Source organism: Delphinus delphis, chromosome 10, assembly GCF_949987515.2.
Source record: "Delphinus delphis chromosome 10, mDelDel1.2, whole genome shotgun sequence".
Classification (NCBI taxonomy): domain Eukaryota; kingdom Metazoa; phylum Chordata; class Mammalia; order Artiodactyla; family Delphinidae; genus Delphinus; species Delphinus delphis.
Window position 1 is genome coordinate 82,995,739 of NC_082692.2, and position 25,043 is coordinate 83,020,781.

Genomic DNA, 25,043 nt, shown 5'->3' on the forward strand with positions numbered 1-25,043 from the left:
TGTTATCTTTGCAGCTTAAGGGCTGACTTGGAAATTCAGGCTGTCAACTATTTAAAGAAAAAAGTCCCCATGCCACTATTTTAATTAACTTTCAGAGAGCAAGGTTTCCTACTGGTCATGATAATGTTAACTTAAAATACTCAAGGAAACAGGGCACGAAACAAAATAGGGGAGGACTGTTGTTTTTAAAGGCATTCTAGGAAGAAGAGTTTGAGCAAAGCCATAAAGGTGAAATAGTGAAAGCATGTGAAGAAAAGAGAAGAGAGGCAGGAACAGATATTAAGGTGTATGAGCAGTAGAGTGTGGGAGGTTAAAATGTATAATGCAGATTATGGGGGACCTTGAATGCCAAGTTAGGGTTTTGGAAGATGGGTGTCTGTGCAATGAGAAACTGTAAGAGGTGTCTGGAAGTCAACAACAATGATCGCATTTATGTCTTAGTAAGATACCAGGGGGTTATGTGCAGGTGGTAGTATACAACGGAATCAGAACAGATCTGGGAACTTACTGGCTATGTGACATAGTCTCTTTGGCCCTAAAATTTCCATCTATTAATTTGTTAAATGGTGATGATAACAACTGTGGTGGGAATTGAATGAAATCAGGCATTGACTTTTAAAATAATGTCACAGAAAGCAGGCAAAGAAACCACACACACACACACACACACACACACACACACACACACACACACACACACACACACTTTTACAGTCAGGCTGAGTGGAGGAGACTAAGGGCTGAGAAAGCCAGCGTTCTGATAAAGACAAGGAAAGAAGGGAGGTGTCTGACAGATGGACAAGAAGGTGGGAGGGAAAAGAGAAAATCCTTAGAGATGATTCAAGAGAGAATGGTGGTTACTCAAGGGGAGACACTGGAGGAGGAGTTGGTCTGGGGGCTGGGATGGTGGCGGGTTCAGCTTTGGAAATTCTACATTTGAGAAAGAAGACCATATTCACGAGGAGTGGGTGGACCACAGCAGCCTCAAGAATTAGGTGTTCAATCACTGTTTTAATTGAAAAAGCCACATTGCCCTGGTCTAGGAGGGTAATAATTGGGGACTTTTTCTGATCCACAATCAAACCTCAGTGACGTTCTAAAAGCTAAGAGCTGCAGCCACTGACATGTAAACAAACAGAGAAGTGGAATTCAGAACTGCCACGGAGGTAGCTCTTGATAGAAAGTCAAATTTCTCTGGAAGGAAGGCCCCTGCCTAAGTACCTCTGCATCCTAGTTGCCTAGATGGGTGCGGACCCATTTCAGGCATTTAGGAGACGTCACTGGATAAAGCTATGAAGTTTGTATAATTTTAGTTTAGTGGTATCAAGAATGCATAAATTCCATTTCAGCGCTTCATACTTTGCCTCCTTTGAGGAATTTCCCTTTGCTTGTTCGCCACCTGAGAAACATCACTTAAGAAAATAATCACAGGGACTTCCCTGGAGGTCCAGTGGTTGAGACTTCACCTTCCAATGCAGGGGGTGCGGGTTCGATCCCTGGTTGGGGAGCTAAGATCCCACATGCCTCAGGGTCAAAAAACCAAAACATAAAACAGAAGCAATATTGTAACAAGCTCAAAAGGGACTTTAACAAATGGTCCAAATCAAAAACTCTTTAAAAAAAAAAAATCACAGACAACCCCAATCCCAACTACACAAAGATGTTCATCAAAGCATTATTTATATCAGCAAAAAATGGGAAACAATTCATATTTAAGACAACAGAGGAGTGATAAATTATGTCCATCAATTTGATGGAATATGAAAGTGGAGACTGCAGGAACCGTTCTAAGTACTTTGTATATATATTAATTCATTTGGTCATCATAGCAATTCTGTGGGGTGTATACTGTTAGTATAAGTCCCATTTTACAGATGAGGAAACTGAGGCTTGGTGAGTTTAAATAACTTGTTCAAGATTATATAGGTAATAAGTGGCAGACCTGGGATTTGGGTGAGGCTTTCTGGTTCTAGCGTCTTTACTCTGATCACTACACCACACCGCTGCATGGTATTTTTAAATTTTTGGCCTGAGTTTCTTAAATTAGTTTTATAATAGAACTTTGGAGGAAAAATATACCCTCTCCATTCAGGGGAGGAGGAGATCAGATAGGGAAGGGGTGGTGACAGTCAACCAGAATTCTGCTTCATTATATACCCAATGACAAAAGTTCACATTTCCTATTCTTTCTTTCACCCTCATCAGTAATAACTAATGCTCGTAAAACAAACTGTCATCTACAAAGTCCTTAAACATCATTCGTAGCCTCAAAACTACCCTGCCAAGTCCCATTTTCCTTAATCCCAATTTACAGATGAGAAAACCGAGGCTGAGAACGGACAGAGGGCATTCAGGGTCACAGTGCTAGTTTCTTGATTCCTAGTCCCAAGCTCCTTCTACCACTCAGTGTGGTTTAGACAATTCCAGAACAGTGTCCTCCATTTCTTTAGTCTAGTAATCACTCAGGAAACCACCAGAAACACACTGAAATTAAGGAAAAGAATTGGTTTGTGCTTGGCCAGACTGACTCACCAACCTTGAAATCCTAGGGCTAAAACGTCTGTACTACCCAAGGACCGTTCCTTCTAAGCCTTCTCCTGCCATAGGCAAGCGATCTTCCCTAAGGAAGGTTTGTGGAATCAATCTTTCTCTTTGATTCTTTCCCCTGACACGTGATTACAGCTTCTTCAGACCCTACTACATCTCAAAAGCCTCTTCAGAGGTTGCCAAGAGATGGGACAGGATGATAATGATGAGGGCAATAATGATACTATAATAGTTAATAATAATAGCCAAAGCGTATAGAGAGCTTGCTACATGCCAGATACCGCCCTGGGCAATGTTTACATACAATTAATCTCACAACAGACCTACGAAGGAGGTACCATTTTCCTGATGAGGAAATGAAGCTCAGAGGGTGTCCATCACACGCTTGACCGGGAGAAAGTGGGGGAGGAAGGGTTAGCGGTTCACAGACCGCAGAGGCTGAGCTGTTGGCTCAGAAGCCCTCATTTATAAATCAACTTCAGACTCACCCCCTACACGATGGAATTCCTCACATATCTGATCTTCCTAGGAAACATGGCTCCTCCAGGGAAGACAACAGTGGAGAACACAGCCGCTCTTGATGTTAATGACCTAGAGACTAATTTATCCTCTTTTCATGCTCTGACATTTTCTTTTAATTAAAAAAAGTTCGGTGTTCATTGATCTTTATGAGTCCTTCAAAGCATATTTCCTAATCTAAAATTTTTTAAAAAATAATATAGCACAAAACAGAGCTAAAAGGAGAGTGTGGTGAGTGGATCATGGCGTGCTAAGTGGAAGCCTCAGTCATTCTACCGCATTAAATGGGCAGATGTGGAAAGTGCTTGGAGTTTCTGAGGTGAAGCATGACTCCATGAGTGGACGTTTTCAAGCTTGGAAGGCATTACTTGGTTATCAGCCTGTTCAGCACACTAGTCAAAGCCTTGGCTGGGAATGAGTACTAGTTGATCTGTAAATAATCTACAGGTAAAGGTTAACCAGCAGTGGAACATTAACACTGTAGAGGCGAGGCTTTGTGGGTCGTTGGCCTGTGAGCTGCTTCGAATTGGAGGTCTTGCCTCCACCTTTAACCCTTTCTACTACCCCCACGCAACTATTGCATTAAAAGAACAGAATGGAGCAGATAGAGGGTGAATTCAAATATAAACACTCTCTGACGATTTGGCCAGTTAGGCAGTTAGAACCAGTAAGTGCCTCGGTGGCCACAATACAACTGTTAGGTCAAATATATGAAGGGTGAGGCCCCTTTAGGGCAGCTGCAAAAAGAAAGCCCCTATTAATCCCTTAACTAAGCAGCTGATGGATTTAATCTTTTTGTGCTTATGGTATAATTCTTTAAACACAGGATTATTATAAATTTAAAGAATCAGCACGGGCTACCCAAGTTTTTTATAGATTTCTTCGTCTTGCTCACAGATGATGGAAAATAGAACTTTGGAGGACTTCTGAGTACAATCTGCTGTCACTCTGGCTTGCAAAGCTTCATTCCCGGATTCATTCACAAAAAGAATAGGTCTCTATTTGAAGAGGAAAGAGACCTCAGTCTCTCGCCTGGGGATCTACTTTCTTTTGCTTTGCATCCATTGTTATTTAAAATAGCATTAAAAGATTCAGCTAGGGTTATTTTGCATAGTAATATTCGAAAAGGAACCATACCTGGTGTAATCCCCTTTGGCTTCCTGAAATAAAAAACAAATATAGATGATCAATTTGTATTGATGGTGATTAAGCTAAAAGAATTGTACTCCTGATCATTTTCCCCTCTTAAAATGCCTGAGTTTTGTTTTGAAAACTTTTTCACAAGGAACACCTTCCCTACATATGACCCTGGAGAAGAATGTGGCATTTAAGAAATCGTTATTACCCAATAATTATTTCTTGTTTTTAACAGAAGAGACAAATCTATCTGAAAAAGCATAGATGATTATTTCTCCTTTAATGTTCTGAAGATCACGAGATAAAGGCCTGTCCTTCGGAGCAGCACACTTTTTAGTCTGGCCTCAGACTGTTTAAACCATGACACAGGTAAATCAACACATGCCATTTGTTTTCTTTTTCTAAACCAGCATGGAACACACTGCTTTTTCAGCTACATGTGCCTTTAAGAATTAAAGGGCTCTTTAACTCCACCTCAAGAAAAAGTATACAAAAGTTACTAAATTTAAATGCAAATTACAGCTGTTGTAACAACTGCAGCCTCCCAAATTCAAGCCACCGGGAGCTCTTTGCCAGCAATACGGTCTTAACTCTTCTTCCTCAGTGAAGTCTAAGTTTCATTTTCTTCTGAGACATATCACACTCTCGCTCATGCAATCCACACTAAAACAGAAAACAGTGGCTCACATCTTATACTGGCAAACAACCAGAAGGCTTTAAAAAGCCGTCAGCCACTGGCCCATGCAAAAGATTCAAAAGGGCAGGCAGTTCACAAAACCCAACAAACAAAAGAAGCGGGTAAGAGGCAGTTTGTCAGTTCTTACCTGTAAAATAAGCGCCGCTAACCTGAAGATAGTTTCGCTGTCTACTTCGATTTGCCCCTGTCGGTGGAAAAGGAAAGCATCACTGAACACAGGCTGCCCTAGGTCGTAGCAAATGGCTGTGGAGTTGGGGAAGCTGTCACAGCTTGGTACCTTCAGTTTAGGATTGAACGCAGATCATACCATTGCAGGGGGAAGGGAGGGGGGCGTGGAGAGACGTATCCAGGGTTAAGGGGAAGCCACATTGTGTGTGTGTGTGTGTGTGTGTGTGTGTGTGTGTGTGTGAGAGAGAGAGAGAGAGAGAGAGAGAGAGAGAGAGAGAGAGGGCGCGCGCGCCAGCACTTTAATTAGCTGTGGGAAATTGTGTTTTGAGAGCAGTATTCTGGAAGGAACACACATGACTTTGAAACTGAAAATTCAGACAGCTTCTAAATGAATAATTTTTACCTCTCTAAGTTCATTTTGAAGCTCTGCTTTTCTTAGATTAGTTTGCTCAGTGTTTTCCTGTGTCATAGCAGTTATTTTGGTACACACACAATGCAAATATTATAAAAAATATAAGTTCTACTTCTGTGTCAATGAGACATTATTGAATTAATATTTATACTCTTGTAGAGAAAATGTAAGCCTTAAGAACAGGTTACAAGGCTTCCCTGGCGCAGTGGATAAGAATCTGCCTGTCAATGCAGGGGACACGGGTTCGATCCCTGGTCCGGGAAGATCCCGCATGCCACGGAGCAACTAAGCCCGTGCGCCAAAACTACTGAGCCCGTGTGCCTAGAGCCCGTGCTCCTCAACAAGAGAAGCCACCGTAATGAGAAGCCCGTGCACCGCAACGAAGAGTAGCCCCCTGCTCGCTGCAACTAGAGAAAGCCCACGCACATCAATGAAGACCCAATGCAGCCAAAAACAAATAAATTAATTAAAAATTAAAAAAAGAACCAGTTACAGAAAATGCTCGAGATAAAAATTCTGTTGCTTTATACTGAAGTTTGATGAACCCTAATTTATCATTTTTCCATGATTTTATTTTATTTTTTCTATTTTTTAACATTTTCATTCCCAGAAGGAAATCTGGTACTCACTCGACCCTCCCCCCCACCACTTTATTTATTTATTTTTAATATTTTATTTATTTATTTTTGGCTGCGTTGGGTCTTCGTTGCTGTGCACAGGCTTTCTCTAGTTGCGGCGAGCGGAGGCTACTCTTCATTGCGGTGCGCAGGCTTCTCATTGTGGTGGCTTCTCTTGTTGCGGAGCACGGGCTCTAGGCGCACGGGCTTCAGTAGTTGTGGCTCACGGGCTCTAGAGCACAGGCTCAGTAGTTGTGGTGCACAGGCTTAGTTGCTCCACGTAATGTGGGATCCTCCCGGACCAGGGACGGAAACCCATGTCCCCTGCATTGGCAGATGGATTCTTAACCACTGCACCACCAGGGAAGCCCTCCACTATTTTATTTTTTCAGCCTTTAAGATCCCAAAGAAAAATAGGAGTTTGAGGCTGTAACTAACAGGAATACTTCTTCAGGTGCCTGGTACAGATGCATAACTGTGTCGGGGTATTGCCTCTATCAATAACACTCACATGCACCTTCATTTATTTTGTTAAATGTGATGACATATGTAAATATCATTATTGCATTATGGGATAAATTACAACATTGAGTAGTAGAGCAGGGTCTTTATTAAAAAATTTTTTTTTTTGGGTGAGATGCTAGCTTATAAGCATTAACACATGCTAAAACAATTCCATATAACCCCCTCCTTGCATAAATCCTATATAATTAGTACTTGAAAGTGCATAGTGTTTAAGAACATGGGTCTGGAAATTGCCCTACACTTTTTTTTCTTTCTTCTCTCTACCTGTTGAATCTGAGCTGGAGAGTTTTCTAATTATACCAAGTGCATCAGTGGTGAGTAATTAAGTAGTTTTAAAGTAAATGCACACTAGGTAGGTTTATAGAAGCAGTTAGCTCAGTGAGAATTTCTGGAAGGTTTATGCTTTTCTCTCAAGTGGCCAAGTGATTTGATCGGGCTTCTCAAAAAAACAACAAGAACAACAAAAAAAAAGAACCCAAAACTAGTAATAATTCTTTTAGAAGCCATAAAATAAAATAAACAAACCCCAAACCTGGGATATTACAATGTCAACAGTGATAATTACCTGTTTCCCTTATATTTCATCCTCCAACAACTAAGTATCCCTTCTGAAACCTGAGGCAGTGGATCTGCTTCAAAGTTTTTCGCTTCAAAAGCTGACAGGCCCAGAGCCTTGGAATTCAAAGCTCGCCTATAATCTCTAGAAACAGATTATAAAATCAAAGAGAAGCCAGGTTGATTGCAGAAATCAATTGCCCTCTGTCTTTCAGGCAAGAGACAGTCATTTTCTAATCTGGTGAAAGATGATGAAGCAGTTAATCCAACAGGTGAGGTGGGTGTTGATCGAGATTAAATTTTAGAAAAGCTAAATTCCTTATCTTCAAAGAAATAGAAACTCATGTGGGGCATGGGGGTGAGGGCTTCACAGGGGAACTCAAGAACATGTTTGAGTTTAAATTAGACCTGAACTCGTTAAAGTCAAATCTGTCTTAAAATCAGAGAGAAGAGGGGAAGTGCGTTAGTTCAAATATTTTTTTAAAAAAACTGAAGATGAATAAAGTATATTGAAAATTATTGCCAACTCCTCTGACACCCTGGGACCCCTTTGCGTCCTCAGAACCTTAGATGAGTCACTGGAACAATATTTTAGACACCAACTTTTCAGTTTAGTAAATTAAAAGACCTCAAACAGATACTCTTAAGGAAGTTGCCAAATATTTCTCTACATTGGAAGGGTCATCAAATATTAAAAATGCTGAAATGAGGAGCTAAAGCATGCAAAGTACCAGGCTCAGACAGCTCCAGGGGAGAGGGCAGGCAAATACGAAGCTTGCCTGTGGACTTTTTCACCTACACCAGTGGCCCCGACACAATTCTGGTGGAGGAAGGCCATGGTGGGACGGAACAGTAGGGCCTTTGAGAAATCTCGTTCCAGGAAGAGAGGAAAATGAGTGGTTTGGCAAAGCCCCACATTCTTTTACACATCTTAGGCCCCACCTCACCTTTCAGTTAACCACTCTTCTGGAAATACAAGGCAACATATTTTAAGTTCTAAAACTGACTGTCAAGGTTACCTGACTTGTGCGTGGAGTTCACCAAACAATGGATTCATCAAGAAAATACTGTTTTGCCTGGTTCTCAGCGATTTCATATGGTGAAATTTAATTAAGACTTGTACAGAACTCTGGAGTTTCATGTCTGAAGGGTAAAACTTCTTTAGAAACTGCAGTCTGCTCTTGGATAGAACATTTCCTTTACTTACAACCATGGCAACCGAGGTAACCTTATAGGTACTGGGAAAGATAACACTTGAGAAAGGGATCACCTCAAAGGCAGAGGTAATGGGATCCTTCAGTGGGTTTCCATGATTGTCAAGGATAAACAAAGAGAAGCAGAGGAGTGAAGCAGGGGATGTGGCTGAATGCACAGAGGTAACGTGAAACAGTATCAAGTGCTGGTGCTATACTCCCAAAGCTCATTTAACAGGATTATGGATCCAATCACGAGGTCACTGGGTTCAGGCTCCACCTTCGACATCTCACTTTTGGTCCTTGACTTGTTGGCTCAGTTGGCCAAGACATCATGCTAATGAGGTGACCTCTAGGTTTTGACTCCCAAGTAGGAAAGCAGAATAAAAGAAAGTTTTAGAACTTGAAAGGGACTTTTGTGAAAATATGACTCCTATGATTTTACAGATGATGGCACTGAGGGCCAGGGGCAAGAAGTGAACTACTCAATCCTGCAGCACATGTTGACTCTGGACTCTTTCGACTTTACCGTGCTTTAGTTAACGCCAGTGCAAATCTCACCAGGAATGTCCTAAAGGCATGCTTTTGGTAAAAATTGGAATCAGGTTAAGATCAGAAAAATGACTCCAAATGCCACCTCCACTCTTGGTAGGATAGTATGTCACCATCAAACATACACACTCACATAGAATGGGAAAACTATTTCTGAAGACCCATTCTGCATTTTCTGTATTGATGTATTGATAGGACTCCTATTCTGCACTATAGCAATGAACATTCATAACTTGGTCACAAATACTTCAGATGGAGAACTACTTGACAAAACGTTGAGAAACCTCCATTTGTTTCCAAGTCTACTACTAATCATCTATTTAAGGGTTAAGTCTACCAAAAAACAAAACAAAAACAACCTGTAGAACACCAACAAATAAATGTAGAAGAAATGAAAGAGATAAAAAGAATTACAATTTGCAACAGTCATAGTACTAATTGATTCAGGCAGTACTTTTCAATAAGTAAAAGCTATTGGGTGAAAGTTAGATGAGAAACAGAATATTTACATAATCACAAAGGATCTCTCCATAGGGCAGAATTAATTACAAAGGGGAAATGGTAACTTTTCAATGGTGAAACCCGACAGATACCATCTTAACCAAGGGATGAGATATCACCAATAACTGGGAAGACCAGCATCATGTGCCTTCTGATACGTTCTGAGAAGGATATACCTTCATCTACATACAGTGCTGTGCTGCTAAATGTAAATGTTTCACAACCAGAAATGCGGGAGGGGGTACAAGCTCTGATGTGTAGCATTTGTTGATTTCCATGGTGTGAACATTCCCACCATGGCTGATTTCAAGCTACCGGTATGACATTACAGAACATGGAGCTGCGAAGAGATGTGACAACTGGCTCTCATAGATGGTACTAACTGGTTCTAGCACACCGCTGGGTAGTATTCCTGCCAAAAATACACCACTAGATCTAATCATGAGAAACCTTGAGACAAAAATCTGGCCCATACTCTTCAAAAATGTCTGTGTGATGAATGCCAGAGGAAGGCTGAGGAACTGTTTGAAAGCAAAGGAGACTAAAGAGTTATAACAACTAAATGCAGTTTGTTATCCTGGATCAAGAGGAAAAGTTGTTATAAAGGCACTACTGATACAACTGGATTGCATATTAGGCAACAGTATAGGTTCAATGTTAAATGTTCTGAATGTGATCATTGTTATATGGGTCTGTAAGAGATGTCCGTTATCCTAAGAAAGATACCGTGAAACATTTAGGGGTAAACAGTGTAACTTACTCTCAAATGGTTCAGAAAAAAATTACACACATTTGGAGGTGGGGGAGATAGAGAGAGCACCAGTACAAGTGTGGAAAATGTCAACAACTGGTGAAGTTGGTTTGATAGACATACATTTTGTGTGTGTCTGTGTGTGTGCTATTCTTGCAACTCTTTTGTAAGTTTGAAATTATTTCAAAATAAAAAGCTTGTTAAAAAATTGATGTATTTTCCGGGAGGGTTGGATATCTATTTGTCTCGACTGCCTCGTACCCCAACCCCCTTTCTGAACAGAATATCCCATTCTTTTGGAGAATTGCTTCTCTCCTTACTGGATCTAATGGAAATACAATCATCCTTCTGTGGGCAAGTGATGGAAGAGGGTTCAAAGACCTTCCTAGGGATTTTCCAAATTAGAACTAAGGGAAGAAAGCTCTCTCCCTCTGGAGGTGACATTGGGAAGATGTGAACCAGAGACAATCAGTGACTACAGATGGACAGAAAGGGGCTTCTTAACATTGGTGGTCAACTGTGTCCACTGCTGAGCTGGGCCAGACTTCAAAGTCTGGTTAAAGTTCAAAAATTGTCGAGAACGATGCCTTGGATGCTGCTTCTATGCTCTCACCTCAGTTTACCAGTAAGCCTGCAAACAGTGCAAAGAACCAATGGGATAAGGACACAAATGAGTGAGTTGATACAGCTCCTGGGAGCCTCTCTAACACCTTCTGTGGACACATCTACATGGAAGGAAGACTCTGCCAGGCCAGAGAAGCCCAGAGCGATGGGCTGACTAGTTTTTATACAATTTGGCTGGGGGAGAGGCCGCATCAACACTTAATACCTACCTACCGTCTAACAAGGCAGCTCTTGCTAGGCCATAGAAACATACTTCCCTGGGCAATTTCCTATTTTCTAGGGGTTATCATGCCCCTAGAAGGCCAGGCCATAATTACTACACCTGCACTCCCTCCTCCCCCTAGGTAAATAAGCCAGTACTTTCTCCTTTTCCATCCAAGCTAGCTGTGAGAGGCAATGTTTATGGAGGATGGTCTCAGTGAATACTACACGTTCGTTCTTTCAGAGCAGCATTTTGCAACCTCACTACAGTTGACATTTTGAGTTAGATAATTCCTTACTGGGGGGAGGGGCTGTCCTGTGCACTATAGGGTAGTAAACAGCATTCCTGGCCTCTGCTCACTAGAGTCTAGTAGCAGCCTCCTCACCAGCTGTGACAACCAAAAATGTCTCCAGAGATGGCCAAAGGGTTCCTTTTGGCACCCCAATTGAGAACCATTGCTCTAGATTCACTAAGTTTATTCTTGGATTAAGCTAGAATCATCAGAAACCTACAAAACTGAGCCATAAGGTTTCCCGAGGTAAAACTCCTTTTTTGGTATGATTTATTTATTTTATTTTTAAATTTATTTTTGGCTGCTTTGGGTCTTCGTTGCTGCACGCAGGCTTTCTCTAGTTGCGGCAAGCGGGGGCTACTCTTCGTTGCAGTGTGCAGGCTTCTCATTGTGGTGGCTTCCCTTGTTGCAGAGCACAGGCTCTAGGCACATGAGCTTTAGTAGTTGTGGCTCGTGGGCTCTAGAGCACAGGCTCAGTAGTTGTGGCTCGTGGGCTCTAGAGCACAGGCTCAGTAGTTGTGGCGCATGGGCTTAGCTGCTCCACGGCATGTGGGATCTTCCTAGACCAGGGATCGAACCCGTGTCCTCCGCATTGGCAGGCGGATTCTTAACCACTGTGCCACCAGGGAAGCCCAAAACTGCTTTTTAGAAACTGTGTTCTGGCATCACTCCCCTGGCTTATGTTGAGAAACAACGTAAGAAACAACCCTCAGAAACTCATTATTTTAATAACTTTAGGTGTGTTGTTCAGGACATAGTTCATTACCTCATATAATATCACTTTACAAGGACACGTGGGAGCAGTTTCTGATTTTTAGGACCAGTGATGACTGTTCCTTCGAGCAGCTGCTTTGTTTTTACCTTAATGACCACTGTGCGTTATGTAAGTGATCATAACTTCCTCTGAGCTTTGGCTCGTAAGAGAAGTTGAATTTCAAATTTGTGGGCTAAATGCTTTATACTCACCATGCTGAATTTTTTTATAAAATATTTATTTATTTATTTGGCTGTGTCGGGTCTTAGTTGCGGCACGCGGGCTTAGATGCCCCACGGCATGTGGGATCTTAGATCCCAGACCAAGGATCGAACCTGCATCCCCTGCACTGGAAGGAAGATTCCTAATCACTGGACCACGAGGGGAGTTCCACGCTCAATGTTTTATACTAAGCTTAACCTTGGCAGCATCTAATTATTTCCGCCTTTATTTTCTCACAAATAATTCTGGTTTCATCAGTTAACATATCTTAGTGTTTTTTTTCCTTTTTATTGACGTATATACAGTAAAATGCACAACTCTTACTGTGCAGCTCGATGACTTTGATGTGTGTATATACTCATATAACCATCACCTGAATCAAGATATCAAACATGCTTACTAATTTTTCATCTTAGGGAAAGGTATATATGTTTATAAACCACATCATATCAAAAAATTACTTTTGCTAATAAGAAAGGTACAAAATAATACTGCAAAATTGTTTCAGTTTGCAGTTTTTTGATTACTAACCAACTTGAGTATTTCCCTTGCAATTGCCTATTATTTGCTATTGCCTATCTGTGAAATGACCCTTTGTTCACTTATCTACTTGAGAGTTTATGTTCAACTTGAGTTACCAATATTAACGCTTTGTCTTGTTTATGGGGCAGAAATTGTGTCCTTCAATCTCATCCCCTCTGATGTGCTCTCTCCTCCTGTGAAGTCAGATTGGACTTGGCCCTCCCACATTGGAAGAATCTATGGGGTCCTGAGTAAGTAATTTTTTCTGAAACTCACTCAGTTCCTCCTCTGCAAAATGGGGAATGATAATATTGAATTTACTGAGTTGTTTAGAGCATAAAGTATAAAATATAAAGCACTTACCATGAAGGGTAGCCCCCAAAGACTCTCAATGTTATTCTCTCTGCACTGTTTACCATGCTGCTTCTTACATCCTTATATATCATTATATATATGGTTCTCTACTTTGTTCTGGGACACGGTTCAATTTTTGTGTAGTTCCATAACATTTAATCATTCTTCCTTTATAATATGTCTCAGTATCTGATATGACAAAGGCTTTAACTTTCCATAATAATATTTGCCATTCTTTTCCATTTATGTTTTTAAAGAAATTTTAAAAATAATCTTGTCAAGTTTTTAAAAAGATATAGTAATTTGCCTTCCTCTTTGGAACCAAAATAAGTATCTACTGAAATTGCTCTACAGAGATCATAAAGTTTTATGATATACCATGAAGATCACACACAACCTGGTTTAGGATTAATAATTGTTTTTTTTGTATTTTCCAACATAAATAGGCCACTTTTTTCATTCTGTTAATCTGGTTATCATTGTGTAGGATATTATTTTTAGTGTATTTAACTTGTATTCAACTTCTTCACCAAAGCCAATAATGCCAATAAACTTTAGTTAGTTTATTTCCATTTCCTAGGCACCTAGCAAAATTGTCTCCAAATAATATTTTGGTGCAGTTCTTTTCAATGTATGGTGGTATAACTGATTGCACTGAATAAAGTAGACATTTTACTTAACACATCAAAACAGCACTCCTCCCATACACTGCTGGTGGACCAACTTAAGTTACTTCTGGACTAACTTTTTGGCAAGGTCCACTAAAGTGTAACATACACATGCACTATGACCCAGCAATTTTGCTCCTAGGTATACACCTAATAGATATGTTTACAGATGTCCACTAAAGGGCAGGCACTTGGATCCTCATGGCAGCACTACTTATAATAACCAAATACTGCAAAGCTACCCAAATGTCCATTTATGTAAATGAACTGTGGTATACTCATACTCTGGACTACCATTCAGCAGGGAAAATGACTAAGCTGGCTGTAACGACACACAACATGAATGAATCTCAAAAACATAATTTGAGCAAAAGAAGCCATATATTAAAAAAGCATATACTGTATAACTTCAGTTCTATAAAATACAAAGTCAGCCCAAACTAATAAATACTATTAAAAGTCATGGTAGTGGGGGGATTAATGACTGGAAGAACATGCTAGGGGCTTCTCAGGTGCTGGTAATGTTTTGTTTCCTTGATAGTGGTACTAGTTGCACAGATGTGTTCAATCTGTGAAAGTTCATTGAGCTGCACAATTACATTATATACACTTTTCCATGTGTATACTTCAATATAAAGTTAAGAAAAAAAAAATAAAACACAGAACCACTGATCTTTCCTCAGCCTTTCCCATCTTACTTAATGTCAGTTTCATCCTAAGTTGCTTGGTCCAAGATCTCCATGGTACCATTGGGCACAGAGTCGGGCAGTGCGCAACCTGTGCAACTGTATTTGGTGACCCTGTTTGCACCTTCTAATGCAGTATAACCTTATTTATCTTCTTTATTGTCTTTATCCCTATCTACCATCACCTCTGCCTAATAAGTAAGCTCCTTAGGGCATGGGTTTTCACCTATTTTGACCCTAGCTATATCTCCAGGACCACTTGGCACACAGCAGGTACTCAAAACATTTGTAGAATATCAACTAAAAGAGTAGTGAAGGAAAATGTCGATGGGTGTATTATTATCTTTCCTTTTTAAAAAGGGAATGCTTCTTATGTTTCTCGATTCACTATACAGTTGATTTGCCTTGATTTTCAACTCAGAATAAGGAATCCTAGCTTTCTGAACTATGAGAACATAGCTCAGGCTTTATCAGCTACGGGAACTGTTAGCATAGTACCTAGTTATCAAGGATATATATATATATATGCAAGAATATATATATATATGCAAACTTATCAAAAAATCTTTTACTTTTCTGGCATCACTTTCTAAAAATGTAAAAGGAAAATAATATATCTGTCCCCCAACTTCACAGAGTTTTGAGGAAAAAAAAAGAAAAATGAGCTATAAAGATGCTTTCAGGGCTTCCCTGGTGGCGCAGTGGTTCAGAGTCCGCCTGCCGATGCAGGGGACACGGGTTCTTGCCCCGGTCGCGGAAGATCCCACATGCCGCAGAGCGGCTGGGCCCATGAGCCATGGCCGCTGAGCCTGTGCTTCCAGGGCCTGTGCTCCGGAACAGGAGGGGCCACAACAGTGAGAGGCCCGCGTACCACAAAAAAAAAAAAAAAAGATGCTTTCAAAAACTAAAAAGCATTACAAGAAGAGCAAACAAGTACAGGTGTTTTGTGGGTGTGTATCACAGTTTCAAAGATATAAGCAGTAGGATCAAAGTATCTGGACAGACTGCTTCTCAGAAACTTGATCACAATGAACATGGGAACAAAGAGAAAGTTTATGAATTAGTGTTTGGTTGTGGGAGGATAATACAAGTGAATATACAGACATGGAAATGAGAAAGAAGGGAAAATGAATCAGATCATCTTTTCTCAAGGTGGAGCCCAGGTATGGTTTGTGCAATGCATGTTTCTTTTTGGTGGACAGGTGGTGCATATTTTTGTTCTTGAGATGAGGTTCCAACTAGTTTACATAGAAACCAGACCTTGGTTTCTAGATAGCATTCTCCACTGAAAGGAAAAACGGCTGATTCCAAGGCGATGGTAGTGGGAGCCTTTAGAGCATCAAAATGAATGAGAGAAGGGATTATAATATATTGAATAAAAAGAAATCCATGAGTCCATGTTGATAATAAAAACCATTGTTTTAAAAAGATGGAGAAGAAGGGAAAATTATTCTTTACCCATGAATGCTAAGAAATGTTGAAGGTGATAGAATTAGCAAATCACCATTTACAATCACCATATACCACAGTACTAACTGGCTTAGCCAAGATCACCACTGGAGACCAAGACCATTGGATCAAAGACTGTTGGGAAACAGGATGGTCAAACAGTCTCAAAGCGTTGACTCCAGACAAGTTGTTAATTACAAAGTGGAAAAGATGAAGAGAAATCTGGTAGATACCACCTTAACCAAAAACAAAGCTTACTAACGTTGCAAGCCTCCCTGTGAGACACACTGAGGAGGACCCAACATCACTCATGTAGTATTCTTGCCACAAGGAAATTATATTAGACTAGTGGCTCTGAAACATCTGTGTATAGCAGAGTTACCCGAAAGCCACTGAAGAATAGAGAGACCCAGACTCACTGAAGTGGTATAGGGTGAAACGGGGCAGGTTGTGGGTCTCTGTAGTTTCACCAAGTTCCCTAACGATTCTAAGAGGTGGCCAACACAATACATGTCTGGAATCACTGAATTAGACAAATCCGTATTTCACAAATTGAGAGACCTTCTACAAGGCAAATGGCCTATAGTCTTGAAAAATACCAATGTAAGAAAAGCCAAGGAAAGACTGGACATCTGTTTCCCATTATGGAGACTATAGAGTCATGACAACTAAAACCAATGTGTGATCCTAAATGGATCCTGGCCCAGAAAAGGAAAACAAACAAACAAACAAATACCAAACTAACTCAAAAGCTAATTATTGAGACAATATGATATTAATCTCATAAAACTCTAAACTGCACATGGGCAGAGATCCAAGTCACCACTGTGCACACAGCACATTAGTGTAGCACATAGTGGACATTCAATAAATATTTTTAAATGAATTAATCTATACTTTAAAAAAAATACCAAACCTTTTGATAACAAGGTTCTACCAGACGATGCTACAAAAATACCATCAGAACTGTGAGTCTTCCTCCACCCAATTCTTTTTACTTCGCCCCTATTCTGAGATCTGGAGGCTCGGCTTTATTTCTTTTGATCCCAGGAAGAATGGTATTGTCACGTGGCCAAATATCAGTGACACGGGCTCCACCATTCTGCCAGTATCTGAAACCTTGTAATAAACTCTTGCACCAACATGGTTGCAAAGCAAGGGGCTGAATGTTTATGAGACTGCTCTGAAAATGAGAGGTGTGGTGATCTACAGCCAAGTCGTTAAGCGATGCAAGACGGGGAGCCTAAATAGGTCAGGTTCCACTAATAAGCATGGAGGTTCCAAGGCACCCACATCTGATAAATAGGAGGTGAGACAATTGGAGAACAGATGAATAACTGTCAGTAGACACTGAGAACCCAGCTCTCTCCTTTTGTACTTACCTGTATGCATTATTAGATTACATACACAGCAGAATTTAATGACAGCATTCTAATTGCTTAAATGTACCCTGGCACTAATTTACGATTATAATTTGAATTTGTAGCAGTGGAGTGTCCTGAAGAAAAACTAGTCATATTAAAAAAACCCAAAAAGTGCAAGGGGCTTGCAAGATAATCAAGGATGATTAGAGGGAGAAAAGGATGAATCATGAGAAAGAAGAGAAAGTTACGGTCATGATGTTAAAATGAATCTTCTGAATAAAGAAGCACTGCTAAAGTTAGTATCCTAGCCTAACATCCGAGATGCTTTTTGCATCTAGGAGTAAATATGCAATGATACTTTTATTTTTAGGACTATTGTACATCCATTTGATTGGGCCTCCTGTTTTTCATTTTTTTCCAATAGGGTATATACCACATTTAAAATGTTTTCACCAACATTCTCCTTTTATGCCATAATGGTGGTTATTTATGCCCAAGTACTTCTTATAAATGAGAACATCGTATAATAGTCCTCTTGGGAATTTTGGAAGAATATTATCAATAACAACAGCAATAAAAACGAGAACATTTAAGTGCTAACTATCTGTTCCAAGAGGCTGACATATATTAATTCATTGAATCCTCAGGACAACCTTATGAGGAGGTATTATTACCTCACTTCACAGGTGAGGACTGAAATTAGGAGATTACAGTAGATTACTGCTTAAGGCCACCTACCCTCTTAGTGGTGCTACCAGGATTCAAGCTGGGACCACCTCTCCATAGTGCCCCAACTCTTTGCCATGTCATGCACTGAGCCATATTTTGGTCTCTCCAAGGAGTGAACAAAACAATCTTGGTTGGTGTCCAACACCCATGAAATACTTACTGACTTCACTTCAGCTGGGAGGTAAACTGTACTCTTATAGCATATATTGCATGTGTTCTTAGTAAATTTAAATTTTAACTATTTGTGGCCAATTCAACAGGTTTAGCTGAAATGGGTAACTTGGTCTATTTCCCAATGAATCTATATTATAAAACATTAATATTAGGCCTCCTTAATTACGAAATGGCAGTCTTCCATTCAATTTCTTCTTTCTGAAAAATATAAAGGTAGCTTTTCAAACCTCCTCCTTAGGCCTCTTAAGCATGTGTAACACGCCAGAAAGGCAAATGACATGTGCTTCTAGTATGGGTTGAAAAAACAGATGACAAATAGATGGTAGATGATAGATGGACAGGTAAATGGATGGATGTACAGAGAGAGAGAGTGGGTGTGGGTAAATTAGTTTTTAAAAGTTTCTTTGCCATGTTCCTTTTGAAATATAAGATTTGAATCTTCAAGGATGTCCACTTAAGCATTTTCAAAAGCAGAAAACATACAAAGAAATTTGATTTCTATAATAAATTGAGAAAATATCTTCCAGAGTTTTCTCATCCTTTCCTAGATTTTAAGATATTGTATTTTCAGCTGAATTGACCATCTACCTCGTCCTCCCTCCATCCAAGCATTTATCATACTATGTTTATGACTTTTTTTGGAGTGACAATTTAGCTGTAACGATATTCCGATAGTCTCTTTCTGAGATGACGGTCTACCAAAAGTATCAGCACTGGGTTTAAATGTTTTAAGGTAATTCATGTTAAATGGCACCAGTATGAAATACAAATATTCCAGTTGGGTGTTTAGTGGCTCTGTTCAACGTATTCAACAAATATTTGAGTGCCTTCTTGTGCTGGCAATACATCAATGAACAAATAATTCATTCTTTGTAAATTTACTCTGGGTAGTGCCAACTAGAGTGCATTTTCCTTGTTCTCTAAGACCATGTCCTTTTGCCCTTCGGTGGGCCTTGATTTTTTCATCTGAAGACCCAACAACTTCCCCTTTAGCACCTCAAGGAGGTGGTAAAGGCAACCGAAACAGCACAGGGGACAGGTCCCTGAGGATTACAACTGGCATGTGTTATAAGCTATTATTATGAAAACTCTGATTCTCACACATGCACAAGGCAGCACAGATCTAAATGCTCATGGTTTAAGACACACATCATTTCAATATCAGGAAAACATAGAAGGAAAACCACATGACACAGGGAAAGGTGAAGTACTGATTATGAAACTCTCAATAGCCCTTTAAAACATGGCATTCGATTTCTTTGTTCCACGTGGATTGGCTAGTCTTCAAACCAACTCTGATGTTCAGCTTAGTGACTTCACTGTGTAAATATCTATGGCTACTTATTACCAGAAAGCACGCTCACCTCTGTATAGACAGAACTTACAGCCTGCAAAAAAAAATTCAATTTCTGTTACTGACCCTTTAAATAATTTCGGCATCTTGAAATGAGTTTCAGGATTAAAATACACACACATACACACACATTCACGTAGACAAACACTCTCAAATCCCAAATACTAAAACTCTGCCAGGTTAGCAGATATACTGAATATATTTTATCCTTGGTAACCATTCAAACTGTCGGTTGTTGCACTACATGGAATAATTCCAGGACAAGAACCATGAATGTGGTGCTGACAGTAATGGATTGGTTACAGAGGAATATGCTTCATGTTGTATTAGTTTAAGTCCAGCTGAGACTAATTCCTCTTTTTTAAGGCACTGTAAACAGGGATAATAATAGGTCTTACCATGAACGTGTACTTTTATAAAGTCTCTTTGTCATGAATAGGCAGCTGGAACAGCATTAAATTAGCAAATACCTTTCTAGATTTTAGGAGAATGTTTCCCTCTCACAAAAGTCACATGATTGTTTCAGGACCTCATTATTGACTTTTGGGATGATTCATTTCTCCAATTTTTCTTCCACTCCTGCTTCGTTGTTGCCTATATGGTAACTCTGGCTTTAGTAAGAAGGAAAAGGGAAAGCCAATGATGTTCAGATAGTTTGGCTGAATCGTTGGGGTAGAAGAATATATTGGAAGATTTGGCTAAAATGAGGTTTTAAGATTAAGTGGACTCCCTCTGCATACACTTGCAATGCCTTTCCATACTAAAGGCAATCGAATGTTGATGACTTATTTCCTTGAAATTCCAAGAAAAGCTGTTTGAATCTAAGAGCAGAGAAGTATGCCAAACTATCCTTGTAGCCGATTTTACAGCAATTCTCCTAAACGTCTCCAAAAAGTATTTACGGTGAATAAAGCAGCAAAGGTTACAGTACATATGCTGAGACTCCTGTGCTTCAAAATCCGATCATGCGATGCCCCAAATGGTATTCCAACGGGTTCAGTATATGAAATTTCAAGGTTACAAGTACAATATCAACTCTGGAAAATTGAACGTAGGAGCACTAGCTCCATCTTAGGTAATGAAAACAAAATAAGATTGAAAGCTGAAAGAGTCTAATTTTAAGGTTGTTACGCAGATCTTATTTTCAATTTGGCTCAATCTTTTCACAAGCCCATTCTGCAAAATTTGATCAATGTAGTTGTGCGTGTAAGCTACATTTACTTTGCTCACTTGACAAATATTTACCGAGGGCCTATAGTGTATGCCTGTCTCTGTGCCAGTGGCTGGGACGTAAAGCTGACCCTGATCCCAAGGAATCAGTCCAGTTGCGGGGTGGCAGGTATATACACAAGCAAGGCAACGCTATGGGAAGAGAGCTAGAGAAGTATTTAGAGGATACTTTCGGGATTGGAGGAACTTAATTTCTTTAGGATATGGTTGGTGGTGGTACACAGGGAAGGAAAGAATTGGTTAAGGGCAGGGGACTTTGGAGCTGAGTTCAGAAGGATGAGTGGAAATTTACCAGAGGGAAATGAAGGGAGAGAGAAAAGCATTCAGCAGACAAAGAACATGAAAAAGAGAAAGACATTCAGCACAGGGATAAATATATTAAAAGGCATGGAAGCTTGAGAAAGCTGGTATTAATCAGGGGATGAGGAATTATTTCAGTATGAACATGGTGAGTGCGGAGGAGGCTAGAGTGACGAACTGGGGCTTGTGTGTCCTATGAGGGAGCGTCATATGTCAGAGTAGTAGTAATAATAGTAAAAACATTAATAGCAAAACAGTGTCTGCTCATGGAAAAGACTCTGACAAGTACAGGTTTCTGGTAACTGACTATACTGCTGAACTGAATGAATAAGCATTTTCAGAACTCTAATGGAAAACTGATGCGTTCATCAAAGTGCTAACAAAAGATCAAGATGAAAAAAAATTAATTGCATGGGAATGAGTGAACTGATGAGGATGATTATAATTTTGGTGACTTTCTGTTTGAATAAAAAAAAAAAATCCCACAAGGACTCAGAGGCAAAAAACATACAAATCAATTTTCACTGCAAAGTAAAGGAGCTGTTACGGTGGAGGATTCCTGGACTGAATGTCAATATTATGACATAGTTTGAGTGTGTTTTGTGTTTGCTAATTGCAATTGTTGTTGCTTTTGGTGTGCTCATCCATTTACAATGCTTGGTGTCAGTTTATTTATCTCCTGTGAAAATAAAATACAGTGTGTATGTGTGGGAAAAAAAAAGAAGTCACCCAGAATTGGCCTAAATAAATAAATAAATAAATAAATAAATAAATAAAACAAAAAAAAACAGTGTCTGCTTCAGACACTCTTCTGTCTACCTGGTATATATTAACTCATCCATTGTAGTAGGAACTATGATCCCCACTTTACAGTCGATAAAACTGAGGCTTAAAAATGTAAGTAACATGCCCAGGTCAGAGCCAAAGCCATGTGTTTGAACCCAGACTGCCTGGTTTCAGTCGAACCTTTCCCCCACTGCACAATACTGCCTCTGTAGGGAGCAGGGGCTAAGACGTTAAACATGGGGGATACAAGGTCTTGTTGATTTTACGTTCTAAAATGCCTCAATCCTGCCATCCCTTCATTCATTCTTTAATTATTCGCTCGTTCACTTAAGCAACCTTTTACGTAACATCTAGGTCCTAGAGACTCCAACATACAAAAAACCTGGTCCCTACTCTCAATGTGCGAGTTTATCTTTAATGAAATAAAAATGTGAATGTTCAAAGCAATCCTGCAATCCTTCCCCATCTTGCATCCTGATTCTTGCAAGAACACATAGAAAATAGGAAGAAAAGTGGATGGATGAGGTCAACGTAGCCAAAATACCTAAAAAGTTAAAAGTCTAACACAAAATAAAATGCAGGCAGCAACTGATCTCAGCCAACAAAAATACATACTTCAAAGAAAGAAACAGGTCAAACTAATACAATTAACGCATCAGTAGTAGGATCATGGATCAATTCCTTTTTTTGATTTTTTTTTGTCCTTTTCTGTATTTTCTAAATGTTCAACAATCAAGTATTATTTTTACAATCAGAAAAAAACGTTCTGTCAGTTGTCATTAAGAGTAGACCTTTTGTGGGCTTCCCTGGTGGCGCAGTGATTGAGAGTCTGCCTGCCGATGCAGGGGAGGCGGGTTCGTGCCCCGGTCTGGGAAGATCCCACGTGCCGCGGAGCGGCTGGGCCTGAGAGCCATGGCCGCTGAGCCTGCGCGTCCGGAGCCTGCGCTCCGCAACGGGAGAGGCCACAACAGTGAGAGGCCCGCGTACCGCAAAAAAAAAAAAAAAAAAAGAGCAGACCTTTTCTTTTTAGCTAAAGCAACTAGGAATTTTCAGCTTCCACTTAGCTTTGTCCAGTGAGAAAGACAACTGAGTATTTTTCTAATGGAGGGAGAGGGATCAACACAATGTTTTTATTCTCTTCATACAGCTTCAAAGAGGTAAAGTTTAATGAATACACTGATTATTTTTGTCTCTATTTTTCTGATATAAAATGAATCCAAGTATCCTATTTAAAAAATTTTAGAAAAGCATTACTTAGAAAGCAAAAGTCTTTCCATAATCTCACTCTCAGAGATAATAAAAATTTATACTATGCAATATATTTTTCTATTTTTCCTATAAGTACATTTTATACACACACACACACACACACATATAAGCAAATAAAGTTAAAGACAATTATACTATATCTACTGTTCTGTAGCTTGGTTCTTTTTAAACTTAACAATGCAATTTCGGGACTTCCCTGGCAGTCCAGTGGCTAAGACACAGCCCTTCCAATGCAGGGGGTGTGGGTTCGAACCCTGGCCGGGGAACTAAGATCCCATATGCTGTGCAGTGCGGAGAAAAAAAAATGGATGAAAGAAAAAAAAAAATAATGCAGTTTGGACATACTTCCACACCAGCCGAGAAGGGCTATTCTATTTTTTTAATGGCTGCCCAGTATTCTTATCACATGAATGATTGGTCACTTGTTTAACTAATCCTTATTCAATCACATTTAGGCAGTTTTCAGTTTCCTGCTGTTAGAAATAATAATCTAAGATCTTTTGATATTCATCTTTTCATATTTCAGTAGTATCTTCCACACGCTAATTCCTAAAGTTGGTGGAGCACTGGGTGAAAAGATAGACTCTTCATTGTCACCGACGTGGCCAAATTGCCTTGTGAAGGGGCTTTTAAGAGAGCTTTGGTGCCTCCAGGTTCACACACTTAAATGCAAATGGCATTAACAGTCTGAGGACATTATGCAACATATTCTATCACTGCAAGTGTGGCAAGAGCGTGTTTGTGGGTGACAGGCTGAGACTCTCCCCAAGTCTCCTGATGAAAGGGCACACCTAATAAGGCCTCAGTCCAGAAATGAGGGAGGATAAAAATAAACATGATTGGATAGTCTTGCAATGACTTTGTTTTTTAATAGGATTATTAATGTTTGGCTCACTAATATTTCCACATTTATTCAAAGTACAAAGAGATGAGTGCTTATGAAAGCAGGGGGCACAGTAAATCTCTGAAGGCATCACTGAGCCATTTTCTCCTGCATCTTGATATGGTACCTGCTCCTGTTAAAGCCTGGAGCAGGGGAGATCCTAACTGCCTTGTACTCAGGTTAACATCTCTTGACTGAGTCCTAAGATGTTTTATTTAAAGAATCAGAATAAGGAATTCCCTGGTGGTCCTGTGGTTAGGACTCTGTTCTCTCCCTGCTGAGGGTCCGTGTTCCATCTCTGGTCAGGGAACTAAGATTCCACAAGCCGTGAGGCACGGCCAAAAAACAGAATCAGAATAGACCTAGGTTATATCTTGTGGCCAGATCTAACCTAAGGTAAAACCGAGGAAGCTTACAGTTGTCTTGCTTTATTATTTAACGGTATAGGATATATCTAGAACATCACTTTCAAAAGCGTGGTCAGCAGTTCACTGGTAAGCACTGCTTGAAAGAAGAATTACATCTGCAAGTAAGTTTGGAAAATATTGGGTTAAACAAAATCACACACCTGTACACTGAAGGACTTCTTGAAGCCTTTGTCAAATTCACTTCTTGAATTTCCAAGAACGTGGTCTAATATTCAAAAATTTTTAAACTTTTTCATATGAAAATAGCTTATGATCATGAGGTAGATTCTTGAGCTGCAGATTTAAAGTACGATATTAGTGTGTGTGTGTGTGTGTGTGTGTGTGTGTGTGTGTGTGATTACAAAATCCTAATTCTGTTTGTGCATTGCAGAACTAGGAAAATGTTTCAAATGGCTTTCTATGTGATTTTTGGAAGGAGTAACACATAACATCATGGAATTCTGGGTATGCTCAGTCCCTCCAAGGTCCCTGGTATCTTTCAGAAATATTATGTTAGAAAGTACCATCATGTACATTGCCTTTAAAATAAACACAACACACACCCACCCATACACAAATGAGAGAATCCTTAAGACTTAG

The 25,043-nt window shown here is 39.8% G+C and overlaps 1 protein-coding gene across 4 annotated transcripts in view; it reads right to left on the minus strand.

Moving 5' to 3' along the window:
• The window catches only part of FRMD4B (FERM domain containing 4B), a 275,548-nt gene that overhangs the window by 67,112 nt on the left and 183,393 nt on the right, over positions 1-25,043 (minus strand). For all 4 annotated transcript variants that reach the window (XM_060022883.1, XM_060022884.1, XM_060022881.1 and 1 more), the window contains 2 exons: positions 5,028-5,084; positions 4,204-4,226 (listed from right to left, as the gene is read on the minus strand). In XM_060022883.1, coding sequence (XP_059878866.1) covers positions 4,204-4,226; positions 5,028-5,084 — 80 coding nt within the window. The remainder of the gene's footprint in view (positions 1-4,203; positions 4,227-5,027; positions 5,085-25,043) is intronic.